Source organism: Dermochelys coriacea, chromosome 1 (assembly GCF_009764565.3).
Source record: "Dermochelys coriacea isolate rDerCor1 chromosome 1, rDerCor1.pri.v4, whole genome shotgun sequence".
NCBI classification, from domain to species: domain Eukaryota; kingdom Metazoa; phylum Chordata; order Testudines; family Dermochelyidae; genus Dermochelys; species Dermochelys coriacea.
The window spans coordinates 351,349,120-351,374,984 of record NC_050068.2 but is presented as its reverse complement, the minus strand read 5'-3'; the positions used below and the strand labels follow the sequence as shown (position 1 = coordinate 351,374,984).

Genomic DNA, 25,865 nt, shown 5'->3' with positions numbered 1-25,865 from the left:
TTTGCCTTCCTGATACTACTACTTATTTCCCCAGAACTAGTACCATCTTGGCTGATGGTACTTACAAGATATGTAAAATTGTCCACCTTCTCCAGTTTCTCTTCTTCAAGTTTTATTTCTGTCCCTGTAGTCCCCATAAACATGACTTTACATTTCTTTGCATTGTATCTCAAACCTATCTTCTCCATTACTACTTTGACTTGCTTTGTGCATTTTTGTAGTCCGTTGACATCTTCACTGAGAATAGCAATGTCATTAGCAAAGTCTAGATCAAATAGCCTTGAATTGTACCATTTTAGGCCATATGTATCACTGTTGCATTGTTTTAGTCAGTGTAGGAGCTTCCCTTTATTTTCTGTACATAGCTACTTCAGGCTTCATGGCTGCCAGCTCACATGGACACCTCATCAGTACCAACGATATCACAGAGTACACTTTTTCCAGACTCTGGCACGTCAATCGTTGCATTATTCCACCATCCCAAAAAAGATTATTGGGATTATTTGGGATGCATTATTCCACTGTCCCAAAAAAGGGGGCTTTCAAATTCCAGTGATCCGAAGGTAGTAATCATGGATGAGCTCTGACAGGGATGAGGCATGTGTGCAGACAGATTTTATGTTCAGTATCTTCAGGACCATCCTGACTGGGAGACAAGCATCCCAAAAGTTGGTCCTAATACATATGAACAATTAGGCCATAATGTTTTACATTAACAAGCAAGAGAGGAGGATATGCTTCCTTGTATTAGAAAACTTTGCAAGTGTGGAAACGGAGTGTCCCACAAGACATGCTTAACTGGCCACTTATCCATTGGGAAGGAAGACGCAATCACAGACCAAGTTGAGCCTGTTGATAGAGGACTCACATGAGTGGCCTAGATCAGGAGGCAGGTGATTGAGACTATACTGGGAACAGACTGCTTTGTTAAGAGATGCCATCTCAGTCTACTGCTCAGACACCTCTGTTCCGCAACTTCTGTCCTAACCAGGCTCATGAGAGAGAAGTGTTTCATGGTTGTAACATTTCCATACAGATTGTGTTCTTAAACCTGTCTGGGATTTTGCGTGGTCAGTGTCATTGTGAGTGTCTGATCCTATCTGATAATGCTGAACCAGACCAATTAGTGATAGCTTGCATTGTCAGTGTGGCTGCTGAGTGTAGAAATAAAAAGACTGGTGTTTGAGACGGCATCTCAACCATTCCTAGTTGCTTAGAATGAGGCTACCAGAAGGTTACAACTTGACAATGGTAAGGCTGCTGGTGAGCTGAGACCACAGCCAATCATGCTGACAAATACTCTCTCATTGTTTCCTTGTACTCCCCTGTCTCTGTGTCCATCTGTCATCTCTTGTCTTATACTAAGATGGTAAATTCTTTGGTCCAGGGAGCTTCTGTTTGTTCTGTGCTCCCTAACCCTGTGGGATCTTGGTCCATAAATAGGTGCTTTGATAATACAAATAATAACAGGCGTTAGTTTCTTATCCATCTCATGCAAATTCTTTTAAGATAGTACAACATTTTGCATTTACTGTATTTAGCTCCTTTCAGAGGATCTTAGAGCACCTTATAAAAGTCTATTTTTACAACTGTGGAAGTTTGAGGCAAAGAGTCAGTGAATTGTCCAAGACCACAGAGCAAGGCAGTGGCAGAGGTAGGAATAGAACCCAAATCAGATTGCCTATGCCATGTTTTAACCACCAGACTATGGTGATATGGACACATCCTAGATTCCTCCATAATGTGGTGACAGAATTTCTACTTAATCAGAAAAGGAGTACTTGCGGCAGCTTAGAGACTAACAAATTTATTTGAGCATAAGCTTTCGTGAGCTACAGCTCACTTCATCGGATGTATCCTCAAATAAATTCGTTAGTCTCTAAGGTGCCACAAGTACTCTTTTTCTTTTTGCGAATACGGACAAACTCGGCTGCTACTCTGAAATCTACTTAATCAGTCACTCATCCTGCTATCTTTCCTCCCATACCTATATGCTCATTTCAGAAAAGCCCTTCTCCAGAAGCTGGATATCAGAAGATCACTAAGGTTTAATCTGGTAGACTAAAATCCTCAGGATGTGTACTCAGAGTTTTGCTTTGTTTTCACTGTTTCCGAAAGAAGCAGGTGTAAGTGGCTGGCTGGTTGGCTGCCTGCCTGCCTCCCTCCCTCCCGCCCTCATATTAATAACCTGGCAGCAGTACAGGTTTGTCACATCAAAGCCCATTCTGTACGAAGCAAGTTTTACTCTGGTGGCAAAATTCTAACCACTGCAATATACGTATTAAATAATTTGAGATCTGCAGTACAGTCATATGGTGTATGTCATCATGGTATGTTCCCAAAGCATTGTAACTTAGATTCATCCTTTAGGCTGGAGTCGAGCTCTGGTCTGTCAGTGTCACAGAATCGCTGTCTCCAGTTTAGGGGCAGACAAACTCTCCTAACTTGGAGCAAACTTTCTTTATTTTTAGGCTCTCTCTATTTTAAACTCCTCTTGCCTGTTTTTAGAGGTATTTTATCTCACTGTGTTAAAGAACAAAACACACCAAATTTTATAGAAATATCTTATTTCTCCACTCGGAAAAGTGTTTTTAGTGTTAATGTCCAAGTACCTGGCCTGAAGCTTTACTGCATTTTGTTTTGTTGTATTTTTTCATTTTATTATGTTGTATTTGGTTTATAGAGACATCCTTGGAACTGTTAATGTCCAAGTGTGGGGATCAGTTCTCTTAGGTATCTTTACAGGGGTGAGAATTTTCTTACCTGTAACTGTGGTCTGAAATTACGCATCATAAAATATCACCTCTTGTCCACCTTCCTCCCTATAGAGCTCCAGGTTCTGTACTTCTTAAATGAAACTTTTAAAAAAACACACATGGGAGTGACTTCACTTGCCAGCTGTAGGTTGGAGCAGAAGGGGTACCCGTGTGACCATTTGAAATGTGCTCTGCTAGAACTAACATTTAAGAACTCTGGGCTTGGGGATTTCCAGCCTTGATTGGGTGCAGGAGCACAGCCCTGAGAATAGTGATGGATAATCTCCAACCACTAGATAGGGGAATCATTTTTGTTCATCCAGCAGGGATCTTGGCCTGCTAATCTGTAAGGTTCTCATTTGAAGGCACCTCATTTGTTGGGTCCCTTCTGCTGATGACTTAGCAGGCTGGCAGTATTTGTTCTCCATTCTCCATCACAGGACAACATGCTATTAGTAGCGTTTGCATCTAGGAGAATGCTAATGCGTCTTCCTCCCAGATAATGAGAATGTACGGAAGCTCATGGACTTGTTTCTGTGGCATTGATTGGACACGTCCTTGGAGGGAATCACTGGTTTTGTGTGTTTTCAGTGTCTTGATGTTAGGAAACGGCCTCCAGGATAAGCAGAATGCTTTAATTCCAGTTTGATTTTACTGTTCATTTAAATTCATTCATTACATGACTCCACTTGTGGGAATGGTGTATTCTGTTAGACGAGGAAGAGAATCCATTTTTCTCCATTGTAATTTAACACCCCTCAGTTGCCAGTTTGACTTGAGCTTGAGTTCTCCTCACACAGTGATGCTGACTGCCTGGTTATTGACAAGCTGACCATCACCGACATGGGAACGACAAAGGTGTCCAAACCACTAAGGAGCATGCCCCAGCGTTCTGAGGAGCTCCAGAATGCTGCAGCTGTCGGCATGGCTGCCACAGAAAGCACAACAAAAGACAGGTGAGCGGGTCGAAGTTTTCTAACCACCATGGGTCAGACAAAAATGGTAATTTATTCTGTACCAGACCATTGAATCCCTCAGCTTAGCACTAGCACACAGTGGAAGGCATGCTGGTCTGCCTTGGGTGCCTAGTGACACATGAGGCTGAAAGCACAGTGTGTTAGACTATTACAATATAATGCACACATCCTACTGTTTCTTATGGATTTTATCAAATCTTTGATGCCATGAAAATAAATCATAGGTCTTTGATGTTTAATATTCACTCTGCATAAGGAAACGGTCTAGCTTTTTTTTTAAAGACCCTTAGAAGCTTTATTGATTTTTTTTTTTTTTTTTTTTTTTTTTTTTAAAAAATGAAATCATGTGGGAAAGGAAATTTGGAGGATAGTTTTGGTGACTGAGACTGGGAGTCAGGGAGGTAAAGGGAAGTGCTTATTATGAAGTCTTTGGAATGTCACTTTTTAGGGTTTTTTATGTGGCTTGGTCCTTGGGGATTTCCAGTTCTGTCATCCTCAAAGGCCCTGCTGTCATGGGGGCATTCTGCACCGTGTCTCAGCCAGAGAGCTGTCCCTCAATAATGAGGCGCTTCCTCCATCCCTGGGGCCAGGCACACACCTCTATAGCACTTCCTGGTCCTTGCTCTCAGACTCCTGACTCCCATGTAGCAGTGCTTGGCTGCAGTTAGAACACTTCTAGGTGGAGAGACAAAGCACCTTCAGAATTATGTTAATTTTGATGCATCTTTTGTTGTTTGGTGTCCTTAATACACAGGATCACAAAATGCTTTGTCGAAAGAATAAATTGTAAGCAGAAGGCAAAGACACTCTGGGACTGGAGGAGGAGAGTACCAGGCAGAAGGGTCTAACACAAGTGAGATTGGTTCTCCACCCCAACATAAGGACATTCTTTTTAACTTCCTAACTCTCCCGTGCTCCTTCTGCCATTTGTTCACCCAGCTAGCCCATCAAGGGATCAGGGGTTTTTATAGAGAGTTGGCATTGTAGTATGAGAGAAGTCCTTTGATGAAAGAGAGTGAGTTGGGTGTTGGGTTAGGTAGGGTGTGTGTAGCTTGGTTTGTTGTCATTTTGTTCCTTTTTTATTAAGTTTTTCTGCAGCCAGCCCTAAGGGTCACTGTTTGGGCACTCAGCTGCAGCCCCTTTGATGGCCACTGTCAAGTAGCTGAGAGGGTGGAATAATGCTGCCATTCCCAGGAATATGGAGGTCCAGGAAAGGGCATGGTTGTGGGGACTTGGAGTCTCAGGTCCCTGTGGTAGGTAGCAGGGGGAGACAAGGTGGTAATAAATTTTTAAGGAGATGGTATTAGCCAGGAACAAGACGTTTAATTTCTGTTTCTTTGGTTTCACCTCCTTGGGAGGCTGAATTTTCAGGAGCCTTTGGTTCGTGATGCTTAATGCTTACTTGGAAAATAGATAAACCTTCTGTGATCTCATAATAGACGAACCCCCTGACTTTGCGTATATTAACGTTCTCTGGTTGATTGCTGCTGCTTGGCCAGTTTTGTTACAGTTTTCCCCAGCTGGGTATTTAATATGTCATGAATTGAGGTCGGGGGAGGAGTCAGTGGGGAGTAGGTGTGGCCATGCTCACTGCATCCATTGTGAGGTATAGGAGGTAGTCTTCTCCAAAACTGTCTCTGATGACACGTCCATTTAGTATGAGAGTCCCAGGATAGGAGTAAGATGGACTGATTTTAATATACCGCTTGCCCTGAGTTTGCTGCCAAGTCACTTCACAGACTAACTGAATTCCTAACTACAGTGACATTGGAAATGCAGAGCATGTTATGGGCAACTTCAGTCTGCATGTAGATAAATTATCAGCTCAGGATTTCCTGGCCACCCTGATGACCATGGGTCTGTCCCTGGTAGCTGCTGTCTCAACTCACACATTGGCTGGGATTGTAGGTTAGGTAACTGGACCTTCAGATCTGTCATAGACTAACTATTACCTCCTGTGCTTTGAGGTTGGGGCTCATCTGTCTTGTCGGGAAGGGACCTGTTTAGATGGTCTACCCTTGGAGAGTCATGGAACTAGAAATGTTCTAGAGGGTTCTGAGGGAGAATCTTGCTTCACTGACCGACCACTCCCTCGACAGGTTGGTAGAGCTCTGTCATGGTCTCCTCCCACCCCATCCCCACCGTTGATAAGATGGCCCCTGGGTGCCCTCTTTGCTGGCTTTGTTCTTATAGGACATGCTAATTGCCTTCTATGACGAGATAACGGGCTCTGTGGATGAGGGGAAAGCAGTGGACGTGTTGTTCCTTGACTTTAGCAAAGCTTTTGACACGGTCTCCCACAGTATTCTTGCCAGCAAGTTAAAGACGTATGGGCTGGATGAATGGACTATAAGGTGGATAGAAAGTTGGCTAGATTGTCGGGCTCAACGGGTAGTGATCAATGGCTCCATGTCTAGTTGGCAGCCGGTATCAAATGGAGTGCTCCAAGGGTCGTTCCTCGGGCCGGTTTTGTTCAATATCTTCATAAATGATCTGGAGGATGATGTGGATTGCACCCTCAGCAAGTTTGCAAATGACACTAAACAGGGAGGAGAGGTAGATAACTGGAGGGTAGGGATAGGATACAGAGGGCCCTAGACAAATTAGAGGATTGGGCCAAAAGAAATCTGATGAGGTTCAACAAGAACAAAGTGCAGAGTCCTGCACTTAGGACGAAAGAATCCCATGCACCGCTACAGATTAGGGACCGAATGGCTAGGCAGCAGTTCTGCAGAAAAGGACCTAGGGGTTACAGTGGACGAGAAGCTGGATATGAGTCAACAGTGTGCCCTTGTTGCCAAGAAGGTCAATGGCATTTTGGGATGTATAAATAGGGGCATTGCCAGCAGATCGAGGGACGTGATCGTTCCCCTCTATTTGACATTGGTGAGGCCTCATCTGGAGTACTGTGTCCAGTTTTGGGCCCCACACTACAAGAAATATGTGGAAAAATTGGAAAACGTCCAGCGGAGGGCAACAAAAATGATTAGGGGACTGGAACACATGACTTATGAGGAGAGGGAACTGGGATTGTTTAGTCTGCGGAAGAGAAGAGTGAGGGGGGATTTGATAGCTGTGTTCAACTACCTGAAAGGGGGGTTCCAAAGAGGATGGATCTAGACTGTTCTCATTGGTAGCAGATGACAGAACAAGGAGTAATGGTCTCAAGTTGCAGTGGGGGAGGTTTCAGTTGGATATTAGGAAAACTTTTTCACGAGGAGGGTGGTGAAACACTGGAATGTGTTACCTAGGGAGGTGGTGGAATCTCCTTCCTTAGAAGTTTTTAAGGTCAGGCTTGACAAAGCTCTGGCTGGGATGATTTAGTTGAGGTTGGTCCTGCTTTGAGCAGGGGGTTGGACTAGATGACCTCCTGAGGTCCCTTCCAACCCTGATACTCTATGATTCTATGCTATGTTACAGATGATCTCTGACAAATGAGGCGAGAGGGAAGTTTTGTGCTGGGGCTGAAAAGTTGCAGCATAAAGATTTTCTTTAAATTCTTGTGCTGTGGTTCTGTGGGAGGCAAAGAAAAATCTCAGACATCAGATTTGTTTTGGACAGTAAGTAGTCTGGCCAACCTGGACTGTCTAAGTTGTTTAGCAGGTTGGAGTTCCACCAGCTGTGAGGAAGTTGTTTGCCCTTTTGTGGACACAGTAGATCAGATTAGCAATGGGCTGTCTACCTCTGGTGGCAGAGCAGGGTCTTGAGGGAACATGGGCCTCATCTTCTCTGAGAGCGTTTCAACCAGTGATGTTCCCTGAACTAACAGAGGTATTGGGAGAACTTTGTCCCACAACCTGTGCTTTGGATCCACATCCTTCCTGTCTGGTGAAGGCCACTTGGGAAATAACAGGTCACCTTACCTTTGAAGATTGTCAATGCATCTTTTTAGAGAGGGCAGGCTGCCCATAGCTTTGAAGGAAGCAGTAGTCTGGTCAAGAAGTCGTCAGTTCGCACCGACAATTTATTGTCCAGTATCACATCTTCCCGTGTGGAGAAGGCTGGTATAAGACAACTGTCCAAGTATCTGGATGCCTTTGATCTCCTTGATCCTTATCACTCTGGATATAGATTTGGCTACAGCACCAAGACTTCATTAGGTCGCATTGGTTGATGATGTGCTGGTGATGAATGAAGACCAAGTCCCCATGTTGGTGGTATTTTATGCCTTCAGTACAGTTAATCAAGAGGTGATACCCTGGCAGGGGCTGCACTTAGTGCCTTCATGCTTTCCTCTCTCAGATCTCAACAGGTAGTTGCTGGCAGTTGCCCCTGTTCCCAAAGAGCTCTCAAGTCTGGAGTGCCATAGGGTGCCATTCTGTCACTCCTCCTGTTCAACATGTGGGTGGAGCTTTTAGGAGGGTTAGTGAGGAGGCATGGGGTGCAGTGGGCTGCTGACACCCAGCTACATGCGTCTGTCTCATCTGATTCAGTTCCTCACCCAGTGTCTAGTTAAGATTGGGGCTGGCTGAGACTCTGCCCAGACAAGAGTGAGAGTGATGCTAGTGGGTTGGGGGAAGCAGTCAGAGGAGAGGGTACAGGTAATATCAGCCCCTTTGACTGAAGGTGTACAGCCATCATTAATTAATACTGTTCACGGCTTAAGGGTGATTTTAGACACCTCCCTCAGCTGCTGTTTGATGTATTATAGGAGAAAACCCAGTTTTCAAGTAGTTCTACTCCATTAGCACGGCCATCAGTCAGTCTGACTGTACAGTATCCAGTGCATTTTACATGTGCATACCTGAGAACCAGGAGCATATGACTTCTAATCCTTGTTTTGACATTTATTCTTCTGTTGGCCTTGGATACCTTTACTGCAAGTTCTCCATATGTAAAATGGGGTGGTCCAGTGCCATACAAGTGCTAAGTTATTAATGTTGTGGCTATTGAAAAAACTATATTCTGGAAGGATGACTTCAGCGTCACAGAAAAGGTGATTTGTCCAGGTGAATTCCTGGATCAGTGTAAGGTTGAAAGGAGATGGGTGGGTGGCACAGTTGTCTTAATTCTTTAATGCTTACTATAATACTGTTCGTTTTTCTTTTAGGAAAGAGGAGGTCTTGCCATGTGCTGAAGCCACATTAAATGGCCCTGCTTGATGAAGCAAATGCAATGGGACTTGTCTGATACAGGCCAGGCTGCTACCTGGTGATGCAATTTGTCAGTTTTTTTCATTTTAATTTTATTTTTTAATAAATGCTGCATTGATGAGAGAGCTGGCATTCAGGACCAGACACACGATTTCAACACCAACAATCTGTTCCGGAAGACACTTGTATTGTCTACATGTAGCATTGATAAGTTAGTCATCACAGGAGTGACTCAGTCCTGCCCAAGGAAGCCTTCTGCCTAATTTTAGTACCTTGTCCCCCTTCCTCCTCTTCCCTTGTTTTTGTTTTCTATTCGGGGTTCAGTCCTGTTTTCTTAGTGTTATTGCACACAGTATTCAGCTTCTCTTCAGAAAGATAGCAGGTCTAACGCTGGGACTTGCACGGTGCACAATAAGTCCTGCAGTCGTGTGACCAAAGTTCCTGATGGAGCTGTCTTTGGGCAGCGTTTGCACCGCTTTTGTATAGCAATAAAGCCTTATCAGAAACATTTCATAGGAGATAAAGATAAAACAAACACTTTAATTGGGATGAGGCAGGGAGGGCTGGGGATTTTTTTGCGGGGGCGGGAGGGGGTGAAAGGGAAGGCAATGACATTGTGTCCCAAGCCAGAGGCCAGATAGCAGAGTTAGTGTAACACTGAACTGTCTTGAGCAGTGGGCTGTCTCTGCATTCCAGTGAGTTGCACAGTGCTCTGTTCCTGGGGCATGACAGTTCACTGCAGGATCTTGGAACATTTAGCAACTGGTTATTTCCGTCCACACCATCAAAACTCAACCCTATTGATGTCGTCGTCCTACGTTGGGCTGGAGAGCGTGCAAAGACAGTAGCATGTTGTGTTTGCCATCTGAGAGGACAGTCACCCCAGGACTGCTGCCACGCAGGGACAGGAGCTGATGTGGCACAAACAGGTTATCAGGTGCTTGCTGGCTTTTTGGAGACTAATGTATTTTCACATTGATATGGAAATCTTTTTGTTCTGTTTTTAAAGTTTTTAATGGATGCAGGAACAGCAACACTTTTGCACTTTGTACCTAGTGACAGCATTGGAGAATGATGTGGCCCCAGCACAGGGCTCCTGCTGTTACGCCTCATTTAGATGGTTGTGGAGGGGACTGGGGAGGCACACTGCTCCCAGGAACTGTGAGGTAGAACAGTGCAGGGAAAAGGACGATACCTAGAACTGCCCAGGAGCAAGGTCATGTAAGGTTGTGTACTTGATCCTGGAACAAAGGAGTCTCTGCATAAGCATGAAGTACCCAGCCTGTGCTGGCCTCAGCAATGAGCTTGTTCCCAGCCTGGACTTGTGCCCTAGGTAATACGGGTGTAGAAGAGGGGCCACTTTTAGTACTGGGCTCAGGGTCATAACAGCAGACTGCCATAAGCTCTGCTCAGTCTATACCCCTGTAGGCTTTAGACACGGAGCTGGGCTTGCTTTTGTGTGTAAGTTGTGTGTTGAAACCCGCCTGGTCACATTTGAAACGCCGCTTATTTTACTAGTCCAAGATCTAAGCTGGAAAATCATTCACTCTGGAATAAAAGCATGAGGGTTGGCACATAGGTAGCCAGCTTACTTTCAGCTGTATTCTCATCAGTGTGAATCTGAAGGCCTTCACCTTGTGAGTATGAAAAATAGCCCTGACACAGATCTGTTACCGTGAGCAAAAGCACCACACCCATATTTCAGTTTGTTTTTTTAAACATTTTATTTTGAAATGCATGATGTGGAGGTACATTATGCTGCATATTAAATGTTCTTAGAAGTATATTGGTATAGAAAAGTGAAGAATGAAACGTTCCCTCTTGTCTCAGCAGAACAGACCGACTCAGTGTCAGTATCTGGAAGTGAGGTGCCCACAACACAAGGCGCTCATTTATTTGTCCAAAGATACACGTTTTGGTTTGTTCTTAGGCTAGACTGAGGATTGGAGTATCAGAAATGAAGTCCAGAGCACAGGAAGCAAAATGAAATTACACTCAGTAGCCCTGTGTACTTGCAAGTTGTTGTTGAGGGAATTTATTGCAGCCGATACAGCTATGTTGTCTCCCAACTGCAGTTATTTTGGTAAGCCATTGTTCTGGAGGCCCTCTCTCCCTCCTTCATGCAATTGAAAAGAAATAATTGAAAGATGCATTGTGCTGGGAGGGAAGCCTCACACTCACTGTTGATTGCTCCCCAGGCTGTTCAGAAGCCAGTTTCACTTCACAGCCAAGATTTTCAAAAACAATTAAAAGATTAGTAACTTTGAGTGCCCAGTTAGAGACGTCTTAGCAGAGTCTGATTTTCAGAGAGTTGAGGTTCAGCAGTTCGTAAAAATCAGGCCTCTTCAAGATCCCTTAAGGTGGGCACTCAAAAAGTTAACTATGTCAAAGCAGAAATGTTGTTAACCAAATACAACAGAACTGCAGCTGTTCCAGCAGTTACTTGAAATCCATGGTTGGGTGTGTTAGCCCCCGTAAGTACCTGGTGAGGCCAATAGCTTGTTCCCAATCTCTTCTCAGTTGCAGTTCTTGGCCTTCAGGGGCTGCATTTCCAGCTGGTATAGTTCTGTGACAAAGTGCAGCCTGCTTGGGATCTCATTGAGAGGAGAAGGGGAAATGTCCATAGGAATCTGGTCTTTCTCTTGGCTTGATGCCATTTCAGCCACTGCAATAGGGTAAGTTGCATCAAGTCTTCAGTGTGTTAGTAGCAGATTTTAACCTTTTATGTTTCATGTTCATTAGCTTTGAGCATTGACTTCAGGTGAAAGCTTTAAAATTTTGTTTAAAACATATCCAATAAGCAGCTCTAAATGGCCCAGAATATGTGAGGAGTGAGCCCCAACCTTCACTGCACCGTGTGAATTTGGAGGGACTCTATCTGAAAAGACAATAGTGAACTTGGTCTCTCGTGCCTAATTAGTGATTAGGCATCTTTTAAATAGTTAGATAAACTTGTAGAAATGACCAAGATTTCTTGCTTTTAAGACAGTGAATGATTCCTCCATATTCTGGGGTTTAGGTTCTGAATTATACCTCATTGGCTCCACAGCATTGTCCTTCCTATCAGCCAGTGGACTGAGATGGAAAGTAGCTTTTATATGTTTTCACCCTTAGTATCTTGGAGGTTGTAACTTAGCACAGAACCTGTCAGGTGGTGGTGTCCCTGCCTGACCCAAATGATTTTATTAGTAAGCTACGCACAAAACTCTGGTTGTCTGTATATTGAACCCCCTGCTATCTAAAGTCACGTACAGTATGTATAAATTAAGGTTGCTTTGTCTCCAGTTCATGTGGCATGCAATTTTTCCATTTGGTCCTCATTGCTATCTGAACTTTCTTCCTACAATCTAGTGCTCTTGTTGTGTGGCAGTCCGGACATTTGATTGCTGTACTGTATTCGGATGACCTTTCATGGTTATTTTCTTTTAAGGGTTCACAATGACTTAATAGGCAATTAAGTTAACCCTTTCCTAGGCTGTGCTATGCCTTGTGCAATCTCCCAGTTGCAACCAAGATGTTTCCATTGTTTACGATGACAGATTGGGACTTACTTTGACCATTGGAGGTGTTCTTCGTCGGATGTATGCTATACATCTTGGTCCTTCCATAAAGAAAGCAATGTATCCTGGGGAGGAATTGTTGCACAAGGGTGGAAGCAAGGCATATTCTCTACCAAAGATGGATTTATTTGCACCCAGCTGTATCCTTCAAAAATAATTTTACACTGGGGCAAAATTATGATCAGATCATGATCAGAAAGCAATGAAGACTGAACAGTAACTATATTCAGCTCTCTTCTTCCCCATCTACATGCAGTATTTAAATCTGATCATATCTATATGGTATGTATAATTTGTTTAGTTTTGAGTGAGTGTGTGAGTGTGTGTGTGTATATATATTGATGTGTGTATATAAATAGCATAATACAGATTTTTTTATATATATATATATATATATATATATATATATATATATATATATATATATATATATGTATATGTATGTATGTATGTTTATATACACACACAATTGGAAATTGTATGAAACTTAGTGAAATGGAGACTCAATGCAAAAAGAACTTGATTTACATATGTATGTACAGGTACATGTAAAACTCCAAGACATGCACAGCCGTATTTGTTGGTTAAGACTGAGGCTGATAGAGCATAGCTTGTGGTGGGAAAATCTGTCTTATATAATCTAGTTTAATAATTTTACCCAGCAGGGCATTGAAATAAATGGATTACAAAAGTGCATTGGCTGCAAAATGACTGATTTATATCATTGCTCGTGACATCAGTGCTGCTGTACAATACTTCATCTGCCAATGTGCTTTTGTACTGGAACAGGCGGAGGAGTTGGTTGCACACTTCGTAGAGAAACGTATACAAATCACCTGTCATTAAAAAGTTCTTATGTTGTAATGACATCTCACCTTGAAACTGGTAGGACTGTGAAAAAATCCTTCATCCTTTCAGGCATCATAATACGATCTCTGGACTTTTGGTGAGTCCTGTCTTGTGATGTCAGTTGATCATTATCAAGTGTGTACAACCACTCTGTTGAAAACCAGGGTATATTACGTTTGCAAAAAAATTAAGTATGTGAAAGGCAAATCTATGGTAATTGCTGTCAGGCCATCCCATTGTAGAGATGTATCAGAGATAACTGGTTAGGGGGCATGGGAACTCAAGTTGTTCTGTTAGACTCTTTTGCCTTGCTTTTGTGTAGACCTGTTTGTCTGAATTCTCTTTCACGTTGGTCTGTTCAGGATTTGGAGAATGTAGGTACTGCTGCTAGCAGGGAGACCTATTCTTACAGATGGAATGGGACTTGGAATTGCTTTCTTGGGTGTGAATTTCCCTGCTGCTAACGTAAAAGTATGGTTCACTTCAAAATTGTCCATCGTAAAAACAAAGGATACTTGAACCAAGGATATTTGGTTTTGTTCAGCACAGCCGTCTGGAAAGCACATGAAAAGCTGGTGAAGTTTTTTCTTTACTCTGGCTTGACTGAACACCCAGTTGATGGCAGCCATCTTAGTCAAAATGTCTGGGACACAGGTATAAAATTTGCAGGCCGAGGGAGAGGAAAAGGAGAGCCGAGGCCTGAAGTTGAAATTGTAAAGGTGGCAGTACAGTTTGCCCCCATTATCTGCTGGTGTCCGAAAATGAGGTTCATCAAGATGGCCAGCCAGTTGTAATTGAAAGCTTCATCTAGCTTATTTAACAGGTTGTACCTGGCCAGAAGTTCTGGCTGATAGATAGCTATCCATGGGCTGCTCACTGACATCTACTCCAGAATTGTTTTCCTATGTTTCTTTCTAATGTTTCACTTTCCCTCTAGTTCCCCTGGGCAGAAGCCTCTTGATTTCCTTCTGCCTTTTTAGAAGTTTGAGCCTTTGTTGTTAGTACAGTGCTCTGATGTGTGGTTTCAGGATCCACAGCCCTCTGCAGGGATATCACAGATTTTGCTTCCCTTCCTCATATTGTGCAACTTCCCCTGCATTTTTAACTCCTCTCCCTTTGTACTTTTAATTGTGGCTCCATCTTCCAGGATAATGAGCCACTTCTACTCCAGCTGTAATCGCGTTTAAATGAAAGCATCCCCATTTCCCTCACTTGTCCAGCAGTTCTAACAGAGAAACAATTGCGTTCAGCAGAATTGACAGTGGTTAAGGTGCGTGGTGGATTGTCAGTGTTGATGTTAAAAGAGGGGGCCCAGTGGAAGTGGAGGCAGAACAAGTCTTCATTGCTTTGTGTATTCTGATAGTCAGACATGCAGCTCAGTGTCACATGAGACTCGTGGAGTTCTTGTTGTTTCAGTTTAATTTTAAGAAAAAATACAGCAGCTCATCTTGTAATTTTTAACCATTGTTCCAAAGAATAGGTTTCCTTCTCCTGTTCATCTTCCCATAACAGTGACCTCACTCTGAACGGCTGAACTATGTTCCAATCAGTTGATTTAGTCTCTAGCTATTAAGACAGATTTTGCTGTGATTTTTTTTTAAAGTGTCTATAAAACAAAATGAAACCTGGTGTTCACAATGGTTTGTTGTTTTTTGTTTGCCCCAGCAAGTCAGTTCTCTGTGAAATCCTAATCAAGCACTTCATTATTGTTCTAAAAACATGTTTTTTTCTGGTTATAGGCTCTCACAAGGCAAGTGTACTGCACAGATTTATTCTTTCACCAGGGCCAGCTTTAAAATAAAATATTTTGGTTGGGTTCTCTCCCCAGAGTGAAAGTGAATTTCTTAAGTAACCTTTTCCCTTTCCCTTTTACCAGGGGAGGAGGGCTTTTAACAGGGGGATGTGTTGCAAAGGTTGTGTCTCACGTTTGTCTGCTATTTAGAGGATACAGTACAGACTCTCCCCGGGTTACGCAAACCCGACTTAGGCAAATCCACACTCCTGGGTTGAAAATACTATGGTTTTCAGAACAAATAGCAGAGGGCCATTTCTGTGGGTTTTTTTCCCACAAGAAACCATGCACAGTCTGCGGGAAACAGCTGAAGTAGAGAGAGAGAGAGGTGAACTCGGGGGCGGGGGGGGGAGGTAATACATGTTAGTATAATCTAATCTAAGGGTTTACTGCTACTAATTGGTTTAAGCGGGGTCAAATGACAAAAAAGCTTACCCACAACATGGTCAATAGCCTAAAAACTAAGTTGGTGACACCATAATACTTTTCCAAAATGCTGTATTGCTGTTGATGTTCATAGGAAAATGCATTTCACATTATTGGTAGTTTCTGTCGTCTTGGTGAAGGTAGGATCGCTTCTTCCTTTTCCAGGGATGGCCTTCTCTGAGTCTTAGCACTTGCATGGTTTCCCTAATCAACTTGTAAAGGGATTTTTTAAAAACCATGATACTCAAGCTGCCTAGTAATCAATAGCCAGGTTTCGTAACATGGCTACAGGTAGGTTGGGAAGGATTTAGACAATAATTAGTAAACGTTCATAACAGGGCTTTGGAGCAGAGCCCGGACCTGGAGCGCAGAATAGCTCTGGAGCAGTGGAGCTGCAGGTTTTTGCCTGGAGCTGGAGCACAGCTCCAAAGCCCTGGTTCATAATTCCCTTGGTCTGACTGCTCAGTGATCAGGTAGCATCCATGGCATTTCCCCAGCTGTGTCTGATCAAAAGGTTGCAACCCTTTGGTTCAAAAATGGACCTTGCTCATATGATTTATGCCTTTGCCACCTTGAGATAATACTGGTGCAGAGAACTCTGCATGGGGCTACACCTTCAATTGATTCAGAAACAGGCTAGTGCAGAACACAGCCACCCTTTGTTACCAGCACATGACGACACACATCTGCATATTGTAGGAAAAAAGCCAGAGTGAGCCTAGCATTTGCATGGTGTACATATTATATTTGCTCTGTGATCTGCACTGGACTGGCTGCCTGCTAATTTCCAACACAGTGCTACATTGCTGGAGGACTAAGGGTCCCAGCATAATGTGCATTGAGGAAGAGTAGAAATTCAAAGGCAGGTTACTTCCTTGGGGCATGATGGTCCATTCGGTGCACATGTTTGCTTACTCTAAGAAAGTGATGCTTGTAAGTCAAAAACTATTCATAACTAGCGCTCAGACTTTTCTAAGCCTCCCTGTGCCAGGTAAATTCCAGTCTCCATTTATCAGGAAAACCATGTCAACATTGCCTTCATTGTGGATGGTGTCTTAATCAAAACCCAGAATGATGCTGTGAGAGTGATTTTGTGTAGCCCTTAGATACCCCTTAGAAGGATCTATGCATGGGTGTCACAGGTTTTTAAATTTAAATTGAGCAGATGTTTCTAAAAAGATTTTTTTTCAAAACAGGCAGGGCCAATCCAACTTTCATTGACTTTATAGTGACTAAAGTTTCTGACTTTTTATGGGGGAAACTGGAGTTGTGGGTTGAGAGAGAGAGAGAGAGATTTTCGCTAGGATCTGACCTCCACCTGCAGCTTCAGGCAGAATGCCTATGGTTACGACATTTCCTAGTAAACCTCAGTAGATACAATATCACATACTTAAACAAACACTTTCTCTGATAAAGTGAGTCACAAAAATAAGCTGTTTGACTGGCTCCTGGTTGTGCAGTTACCATATTATGGCCATTTAGGCTAGAACTCATTTACCTCATTACTGGCAGGGCAGTGTGTTAATAAGCCTGACCTAAAAGTAAAAACCTCCCAATCCATTTTATAAAAGAATTGAATTATATTTTAGAATGACCTTTTCCTTATTTTCAACTTTTTTTAAATGGACTATAAAAATGCCGGAAAACAAGCATTTTTGTAAAATGTATTTTTATATTTGCTCAGGAAAGAGGATTTTTCCTGAAATAGTATGGCTTTTTGTAAAGGGCAGGGTCTCCCTCAGCTGTTTTTAATTTGACAGTTGTGTGCATGTAAATGATCAAAAACATTTTTCATGTGGTTCTAATGATTGAGTAGAACTTTTTAAAGATTCTGGTAATCATAATAATTAGTTTGTATTAGTGCATTCCCCACTTCATTGGGTTTTAGGTAATTGTGTTTCATGCATCAAGACAGTCTGTTGCCAGGTATTGAGAAAATTTCTCCTAAATTAGACCACTAATGGATTCAAACTTGGGATATAACTAAATCACATCAAATGTTAATAAAACTTGAACAGAATTTGAAATCATGATTATTTGTATTGATAAATTGGTGACTCCCTGCGATTACTTCGGTTGAGTTTTGAACATAGGTCCTCAACCTGCAAACACTTAATTTAGTTCAACAAGTCTACTCACATTAATAAAGTTATACATGTGTTTAAATGTTTGCAGATCAGGGTCATAGGAAGTACCAGGAAAATAGAGAGGGTTTTAACTTAAGATATATATTAGACAAAATATAACTAGGTCCCCAAGGGCCTCTGATGTTTTCTTTTATACAGTATGTACGGATCACTTCTCTGTGCGAGTACTATTATGTACTCGGAGTTATTTTTAAAGTGATCACCATTTTTCTCTGATGCTACAAGCCCTGGGTCTGCAGCCTCAGTATTCAATGGTGGTTTTATAAAGTGATAACGATCCCTCCCTAAGATTTTAACCCTTTAAGTGCCCATCTCATTTTTGTGGTAAGGTTTAAATACCGAACTGTGACTGGGGCCTGGCATATATTTAAAACTTAGATTGACAAAGCTACAGGCCTCTGGAGTATGTGAAAAGTCCACGCTCCTAAGTGCTGTTGGTATGCCGACCTGCAGCCCCAGCGTAGATGTGGTTAAGTTGAGGGAAGAATGCTTCAGTCAATGTAACTACCCTCGCTCATGGAGGTGGAGTCACTATCGCAAAGGAAGAACCCCCTCTGTTGCTGGAGTGTGTATCTACACACAGGGTTACAGGGGCTTAGGGACAAGAATGTCCTTGTTAACTGCTGGAAATGACCCACCTTGCTTGTCACCATGAAAGGTTTTCCAAAGTAAAACTATTTCTCCATGTTATTTCTCCCCCCACCCCACCTCACCCCCCACTGTTCCTCAGATGTTCTTGTTAACTGCTGGAAACGGCCCACCTAGCTTGTCACCATGAAAGGTTTTCCTCCTTCCTCCCCCCCCCCCCCCGCTAGTGATGGCTCATCTTAAGTGATCACTCTCCTTACAGTGTGTATGATAAAACCCATTGTTTCATGTTCTCTGTGTGTGTATATCAATCTCCCCTCTGTATTTTCCACCAAATGCATCCGATGAAGTGAGCTGTAGCTCACGAAAGCTTATGCTCAAATAAATTTGTTAGTCTCTAAGATGCCACAAGTACTCCTTTTCTTTTTGCGAATACAGACTAACATGGCTGCTACTCTGAAACCTTTTTCAGTGGAGTCTTATCCCACCCCCATGCAGCTGACAGCTTTAGCACCTTGAAAGGAATTGATAGTCTGACTGTCCAGAGGTCCAGACTAACGTATTAGCAACAACGTCCCTGCCATATAATTCCCCTCCCCTCCATGCCTTTATTTTATATAAAAGGATTGATTTCATCTCCATCCTGGCCTTGGCACCAACCTGTTTCTACTACACAGATGTCCAGAAAGAGAGGAAAAGAGATCCTGTCACCCAGCACAATCCCAGACAATAATAAAAAGAAAAATAGCCCCATGGGTGTTCCATGTGTCCCTTATCCCCATACAAGGCTCAGCCCCTCCACACTGACTTGTTACTCTACTCATGGTGTCATACCTGAAATTAGCTCGTCAAGTCCACAGGGCAGGGATCTTGTCTTTCTACCAAGGGTTGCAAAATGGGCTAGGAGAGTCACAACCATCCTCCCGTCTTCATGACTAAACGTGAGGGCTGTGCCAATGTAGGGTCATGATATTGAAGTGGTTGAGAACCACTGATGTAAAATAATAAACCTCATCAATACATGGAGAATTAGGGAACAGGGAGAAATTTCTAAAGGTCTGAGTCACTCATTGCTGCTCACAATTCTTTGTGAGTGATCCTAAACACTTTTACAATGACAGGTTTCAGAGTAGCAGCCGTGTTAGTCCGTATTTGCAAAAAGAAAAGGACTTGTGGCACCTTAGAGACTAACAAATTTATTTTTACAATGAAAGTGAGTAGTAGCAGCACACGGAGAACCCAGAACACTGTCTCTGCATATCAAGACATTGATGAGTGACTCTCTCTATGTAGAAGGGTGGTGGATAGCTCCTGCTACTTGTGAGTACAAGTGATAAGGAGGGAGAACCAGGTGCTTCTGAAGGGACAAAAAATCATGTAATGTGCTTAGATGCCATAGCGACAAGAGCTTTAAAAATACATATAATGAAAGGTGCATTTTACCTGCATACTGTCATTATGGCAAATCCTGCTTCACTGTCATTAATCGGCAGAATTCTTTACCCGTATACTCTAAACTGAAAATAAAATAGTGCTCGTTTCAACACTTAAAACTGATGAAAGGTGATTTAAAACTCATGCCTAAGAAAACGAACGATCATGGCTTTGCCTTTAGCTGTAATAACATTTAAATCTTTAATGATGATTAATTTAACATTTACATTAAAATAACATTCCATTGCCAGTATGGAATTAAAATATTTTTCCACTTATTAAGCACTTCTCTTCTGCCTCTTGCTTCTGGGAGGTCGGAATCAGAGCCACTGGTAAGGCCTGCACACCCTGTTTTATTTCCTAAAGTTTTCTTCTGTCTTTAAGCACAGCAGAACACCAACATTATTGAACATTAATGGAAAAGTACAAAGATCCTGTTTAAATTATTCTGAACTTTACACTCAAAAGCAAAGTCTGACACAAGTCACAAGGCCCGACCCTGCAATTTGATCTGTCGTCTGTGGATCTGTATTCCCACGAGAAATGCCATTTATAGCACAACGGCTCCTGACAGAAGCGCAAATCAGATTTCAAGATGGGGGTCACCATGAAGTAGGGTTGTTTTAGATTATTGAATGTTCCTGCTTGTTCCTAATACAAATATACAAGATGTAAACATGTAATATATTAACGAAACAATTCTAACCGGAATCTTTATCTTAAAGTTATTTTAGCACAAGACATTAGCATTATCTATAAAATTACTTCATTGATGATTTGTATCACAGTAACCCCCGGTGTACTGACCTGTGTACTGTACAAACACATTTTAAAAGACATGCCTTTGCCCAATTCCAGTGCTGCTGAAAAAATTACCTTGTCAACATATACCACATACAGACAAGAGAACATTGAATATAACACAAAATAAACATTACCGAGGGCACTGAAATATGTCACCCGGTCCTGTCCCTGCAGTAGTTCTAAGTGCTAGAATCTGGTCCTTGATAATTAACAAACCATTACCATAGATTCAGAATTAGACATCACTTGCAGCAAAATAGTGACTCCCGCCCCTCCCTCTGTGTCACACACCTTCCCACCCCACCTCCTGTGGCCACCAACCTTGAATGAACACGTCTGCAGCCCCTCTCTGATATGTGCAGCCTGGCACTTGGTTACGTGAGAAGGAAGGTGTTTGCTAACACAGCTGTAGGAAACCTCCATGCATGTCCCATACTGAATGTAGAATGCCAATGAACCCGCTGCATCCTTGTAAGGTGACACCAGGGAATAGGTTCTGTTTGTAGAACTGTAGAGAGCAGTAGGCCCCGATTGTGTATTTACACTAGAACTGAAGGCTTGTACACTGTGTGCGTCTATTTCAACTCTCTCTTAATTGCATACGATGTTTCAAATAATAAATATATGATCAGCTCTTAAAATTGGGCTTCCAAAGCCAGTGGTTGAAGTACATTTTCACTGGAATAGGAGATCTAAATGTGATTTTTGTAGTTCTATTCCAAAGAATTTATTGTATGGGGAAACCAGCCTCTGAAAATTACATGCTCAGTGGCACTGCAGTGATGGTGGGAGAGTGCTGGTGTGGGTGTGAGAGAGTGTGAAGGATCGCTAATTACAAATTTGTAAATATTTAATCAAGTTTCCCCATTTTTAGTATTTTTTTTATCGTGAGAGTGTCCAACATCAAAAAAAAGTGGATGTTTTAATACAATGAAGTTGTCGGGGTTTTAAGAAGGAAACTCATTTCTATGCCTAGCAATTTTGGTAATGAAAATACAGATCTTGAGGAAAGAAAATAGTTTAATTTCTTCAGTGTCTTAAATATTTGAATACATCTTCACAACTCCTCCAAATGATCCATTCTCCTATCTCCTCTTGCAGACAGTCATGCCCAAAAAAGGAAAGAAAAGTGTTGTTTACTAGCTAGCTGGTGAGATCAGGCTGTATAATGCTGTCAGGTATGTTAATAGGCTCAGTGGTGGCAGCTCTGGCTACGGTATGAGATGGGGGCTATATGCGATAGCTTAGATGGGGGAAAGAATTAAACATTTTAAGGAAATGCTGACCTAGATGAGTTGTTTGTGGCTTTCTGTGGTGTGCTAGCGATGTTAGTTTCAGATGGAGCTCATAAGTATCAGTTATCAATGTATATAGGGATTATTTATATTTTTTAAACTTGGTTCTACAACCTACACTTAAAAGAAATGCCAGATTTTCATGACAGTTCCTACTCTCACACACACGATCAGAGGTACAGAAAGAAACACAGAGGTACTCACACACCCAGCCATGAAGGGGCACGAATGTCTTTTTGACTCAGCAGAATACCAGGTGTCCAAACACACTCCTGTAGAGTTGGAGTGGGATAAATAACTATTCCTAAGGGTTAGTCAATCTGAGAGGCAACATCCTTATTTTCCTGCCACATTACACCCCTTTTGACCACCTTCTCCTGGAAGGTAAAGTTGTATTAAAGGGATATTATCAGGTTGAAAAAATAAACGTACTTAGCAGTATTCACATCTTAGATCATTGTAACTGAAATGTTTTTTAAAAAAATCCAGCTCACTTTTCTCATCGATTCTGTGTGTTCACTTTTGACTTTTCTTGGCTTGGTTGATGAAAATAAGCTTTTCAGTTTCATTTTGGTTTCTGATTGGTTTTGTGGTTTGGTGTTCATCTACTAACTGAAGGCTGCAGTTTGGGGGTTGCCAGAATTTAAATCGAAACGAGCCGTTTCCATTGAAATATAAAAAGCTGCAGAAACATTTATCTTGAGCTGAAGTTTTGTAAAACTGTTCTAAGACATCCCAAATGTTGGCGCTAAACCAACTGGACAGCACCTCTTTACCAAGGCAGTATCATGTTCCTTTTCGTAAATGTTGGCAGTGGATGGCATCCGTATGTTGAGGCAGAAAATACCCATGATGCCAGTGAAATGTTCCCTATACTAGGGTGTATCTGCTCAGGCACACAGAGGAGCTTCCTCCTTCAGGCCATGATATTATTAGTGAAGAGACACTTAGTTCTTTATGACAAATCAGTTAGCTCACAGCTGGCATAATTAAAGCAATTTGAATAGCTGATCGCTCCTAACTGCTTAATTTTTTGAACAGCGTTTGCCTCATGCAGCGGAACTTCTGAGTTGCTTCTGTGGGGAGCGCGTCGTAACCTCATTGTGTTCTCTTTTCCACCATTGTGGCAGCTAGGTAACAGTTTAGACATTAGGCTACTGGAAGTGCTTGGGTTTGCAGGCTGATCGCACACTATCTGAGATCTGTCTACACTAGGGAATCCAGTGTCATTGCAACATGAAATACTTGAAATGCTGGTAAAAACCATTGTTTTCCTGAAGGAAACTGTTTGATTTCAGCTATAACTGGAAAGGTGTAATCCTTGCTGAAACGCCATTGAGGTTCTGTAATCATTTGCTAATTTTGCAAAAACATCAGTTGCAGAGAGAACTGTGCTGGGACCTAAGGACTAACTGCTCCTGCAGCCTGGTACAGCTGCACTCTGGGTGGATGGACGGGGCTGTTCTAGAAGACCCAGTGTGGTGAGGTTGGCTGCATTGGTTCTGGTTCTGGTTCTGCTTCTGCAGAGCCGGTTCCGGCTGTGTTGAGTTGAGCCACACAGTTTCACCATGAAACAACCCCTTGTGCTAGTGTAGACGGGTCTTTGGTGGGTAGTTGCTGATATTAAAGGGGAAACTGAGACAGGCTCCTTTCCCGCCCTTGTCACAGTTGGCAGCTGACAATGCTCAAGTTCTGTGTTTGTGACGTGTGGGTGTTGAGCTGTTTCTGTCTCCATAAGGGTATGTGAAAAAAGTCCCTTTAGATACCCTGGGAGAACTCTGCTAGCTCCTGCCATGGAAACAGTGTGGACAGGGCTTTGATGTATTGATTTAGGGCCAGATTTTCAAAACAGCTCAGCATGCAGCATGCACAGTTCTTCTGAAACCCGTGTCACTTACGTGGCTGTCTACAGAGGAGCTGAAAATCTGCCTCTGGGTGCTGAGCACTTCTGAAACCCTGCCCCTTGTGCATTAGGGCCAGAGCTTGTTTGTGAGATTTTGCCACCTCATGCAGAGGGACTAGAAGTCAGGACTAGGAGGATGAGTCTGCATAAAAATGAACCCACCCTAAAATACCGCTGTTCTCTCTGAGACGCACTCCAAATAGCAATAAAACTCTTGCCTGCAGAGAGGAGGAGTTGGGAGAATAGCAAACTGAGGTAATTGGTACAGGCTGGGTAACCAGAACATGGCTGGGTTAAGGGTCCCTTAACCAGTTACTGGGGATACCCAGCTCATTTTTAATTTCAAGTGGCCTTTCCTCTATTTGGGGGAGGGGGTGGCAAAGGGAGGGGTCTGACGTGTGCGGATTAAATTAGTGCAATGACATAAGGGAGCCCTTTTGTTTCTCATGCCTACTGCCCTTAAATGTTGAAACTGGGTCTTTGTAAGCAATGTTTGTGTATTTATGTGTATATCTGAGGTACAAAGTTTTAAAAAGACTGCCTTTTCCTCCCTGCTGTTTTTCTGAGTAATTCCGGGTGTACTGTCATCTCTCTACTGTCAAAACTTTTATATTGTAAAACTGATGCTGGTGGGTTTTGGTTATTTTGTTTGGGGGTTTTTTTGGTAAAAAAAAAAAAAAAAAAAGAAACAAGAAAAAACCACATCTGCATCTCTCTCTGTTGTCAGTTTTAGGTTGTAAATTCCAACTATCAATAAAAACTCAAAATTCTCACTGAGCGCGGTGGATTTCTCAAGCCCCAGGCGCGCTCTCTGTTCTCTTGACCTTCTCCCATTGCACGTTTTGCATCCAGATTTACCGGTAATCTCTCCAGTCCTGGCCTCCTGTTGTTTGTTAGTGTAAACTGATGGCTTTGGAAACTCTGAATCTGACCAAGGAAATGATGCAGAACAGAGTTTCATAGTAGCAGCCGTGTTAGTCTGTATTCGCAAAAAGAAAAGGAGGACTTGTGGCACCTTAGAGACTAACAAATTTATTAGAGCATAAGCTTTCGTGAGCTACAGCTCACGAAATGCATCCGATGAAGTGAGCTGTAGCTCACGAAAGCTTATGCTCTAATAAATTTGTTAGTCTCTAAGGTGCCACAAGACCAGAGAGTGTTCATCAGGCAGTGGCACTATTCTCTGTATTGTGTTTTTATCCTAGGGGGTCTCCGGTGATGGGTTGGGGAGCTCTGCGATCAACTGACCTCACTGGCTGTGAACAAATCAGCTGCATTCCCACCCTCCCATGCAGCATGGAGAGTTGCATGGTATTATTAGCTGGTGCAGAAGTGCTTAAAGGTGTAAAATCTGTGACACTACTCTTAGAGTTCCTGGTCTCAATACACACCATTGGCTTGGTGCATTGTTAAATGCATGGCTTAGACAGTTTAGAAATCAGTTTACCACCACTTGCTGGGTCTGGTCATACACCCAGCGGCTTTCAACCTTTTTTCATTTGTGGCCCCCTTTGGAATGCTTAGGCAGGCTGGAAACCACTGCTGTAGTGTGTGTGTGGGGGGGTGTTAATACTGTTGGTGTGAAATGAATGGCCTAGAGCAGGTAAAGGTGAGGGGAATTGTTTAACACATGCATAACCACTTTCTAGAGCTCAGCTGCACTGAGAGTTAGTAGAATTTTTTTTTTTAAAGAATCAGACATGAAAACTTACAATCACATATTTTTACAACCAATAACCCCCATTGGTTAGTGATTGGATGACAAAAAACTTCTCTGTGGAACAGGTTACTCCTCACTATTTTTCAGTTCCTCACCCTCTAAACTGTTACATCAGGGTTGATTTTATCTGCAATTTTGGCTTATACTCCTGCCAAGAAACCCAGGAATTGCCAGGCTGGGTCAGCCTTCGACAGTGCTTCAACCAGTGAATCCATGAACTCCGACCCTGCCTGCAAGGTTCTGGCTTGGGAGTCACCTAATTGGAATCGACATGAGCAAGCACTCAAAGAAGAAAAACGATTGCCTACCTTTCATAACTTGTTCTTTAAGATGTGTTGCTCACGTCCCTTCCAAGAGCCAACTACCTCCCCTCTGTCAGAACAAAACCAGCAAGAAGGAATTGAAGTGGTGGTGGGTTGGCAGGGGCCTATATATGGTGCCATGAAGGCATGACTCCAGGGGGTGCCTGGACCAACCTGACTTGTACTGCTAGGGGAAGAAACCTTCTGGCAGCTGTGTGC

General features: G+C 42.7%; 1 protein-coding gene and 1 long non-coding RNA gene across 4 annotated transcripts in view; both read left to right on the top strand.

The window, feature by feature from the left end:
* The window catches only part of PPP6R2 (protein phosphatase 6 regulatory subunit 2), a 171,016-nt gene extending 162,039 nt beyond the window's left edge, over window positions 1-8,977 (top strand). For all 3 annotated transcript variants that reach the window (XM_038396566.2, XM_043500019.1, XM_043500016.1), the window contains 2 exons: window positions 3,557-3,712; window positions 8,784-8,977. In XM_038396566.2, coding sequence (XP_038252494.1) covers window positions 3,557-3,712; window positions 8,784-8,835 — 208 coding nt within the window. In that variant the 3' untranslated portion in view covers window positions 8,836-8,977. The remainder of the gene's footprint in view (window positions 1-3,556; window positions 3,713-8,783) is intronic.
* A 9,566-nt stretch (window positions 8,978-18,543) lies between these two features.
* On the top strand, window positions 18,544-24,397 carry LOC122457073. Its single transcript, XR_006276371.1, has 2 exons — window positions 18,544-19,309; window positions 19,403-24,397. It is a non-coding gene; the product is annotated as an uncharacterized LOC122457073 (long non-coding RNA).
* Window positions 24,398-25,865: the final 1,468 nt, after the last annotated feature.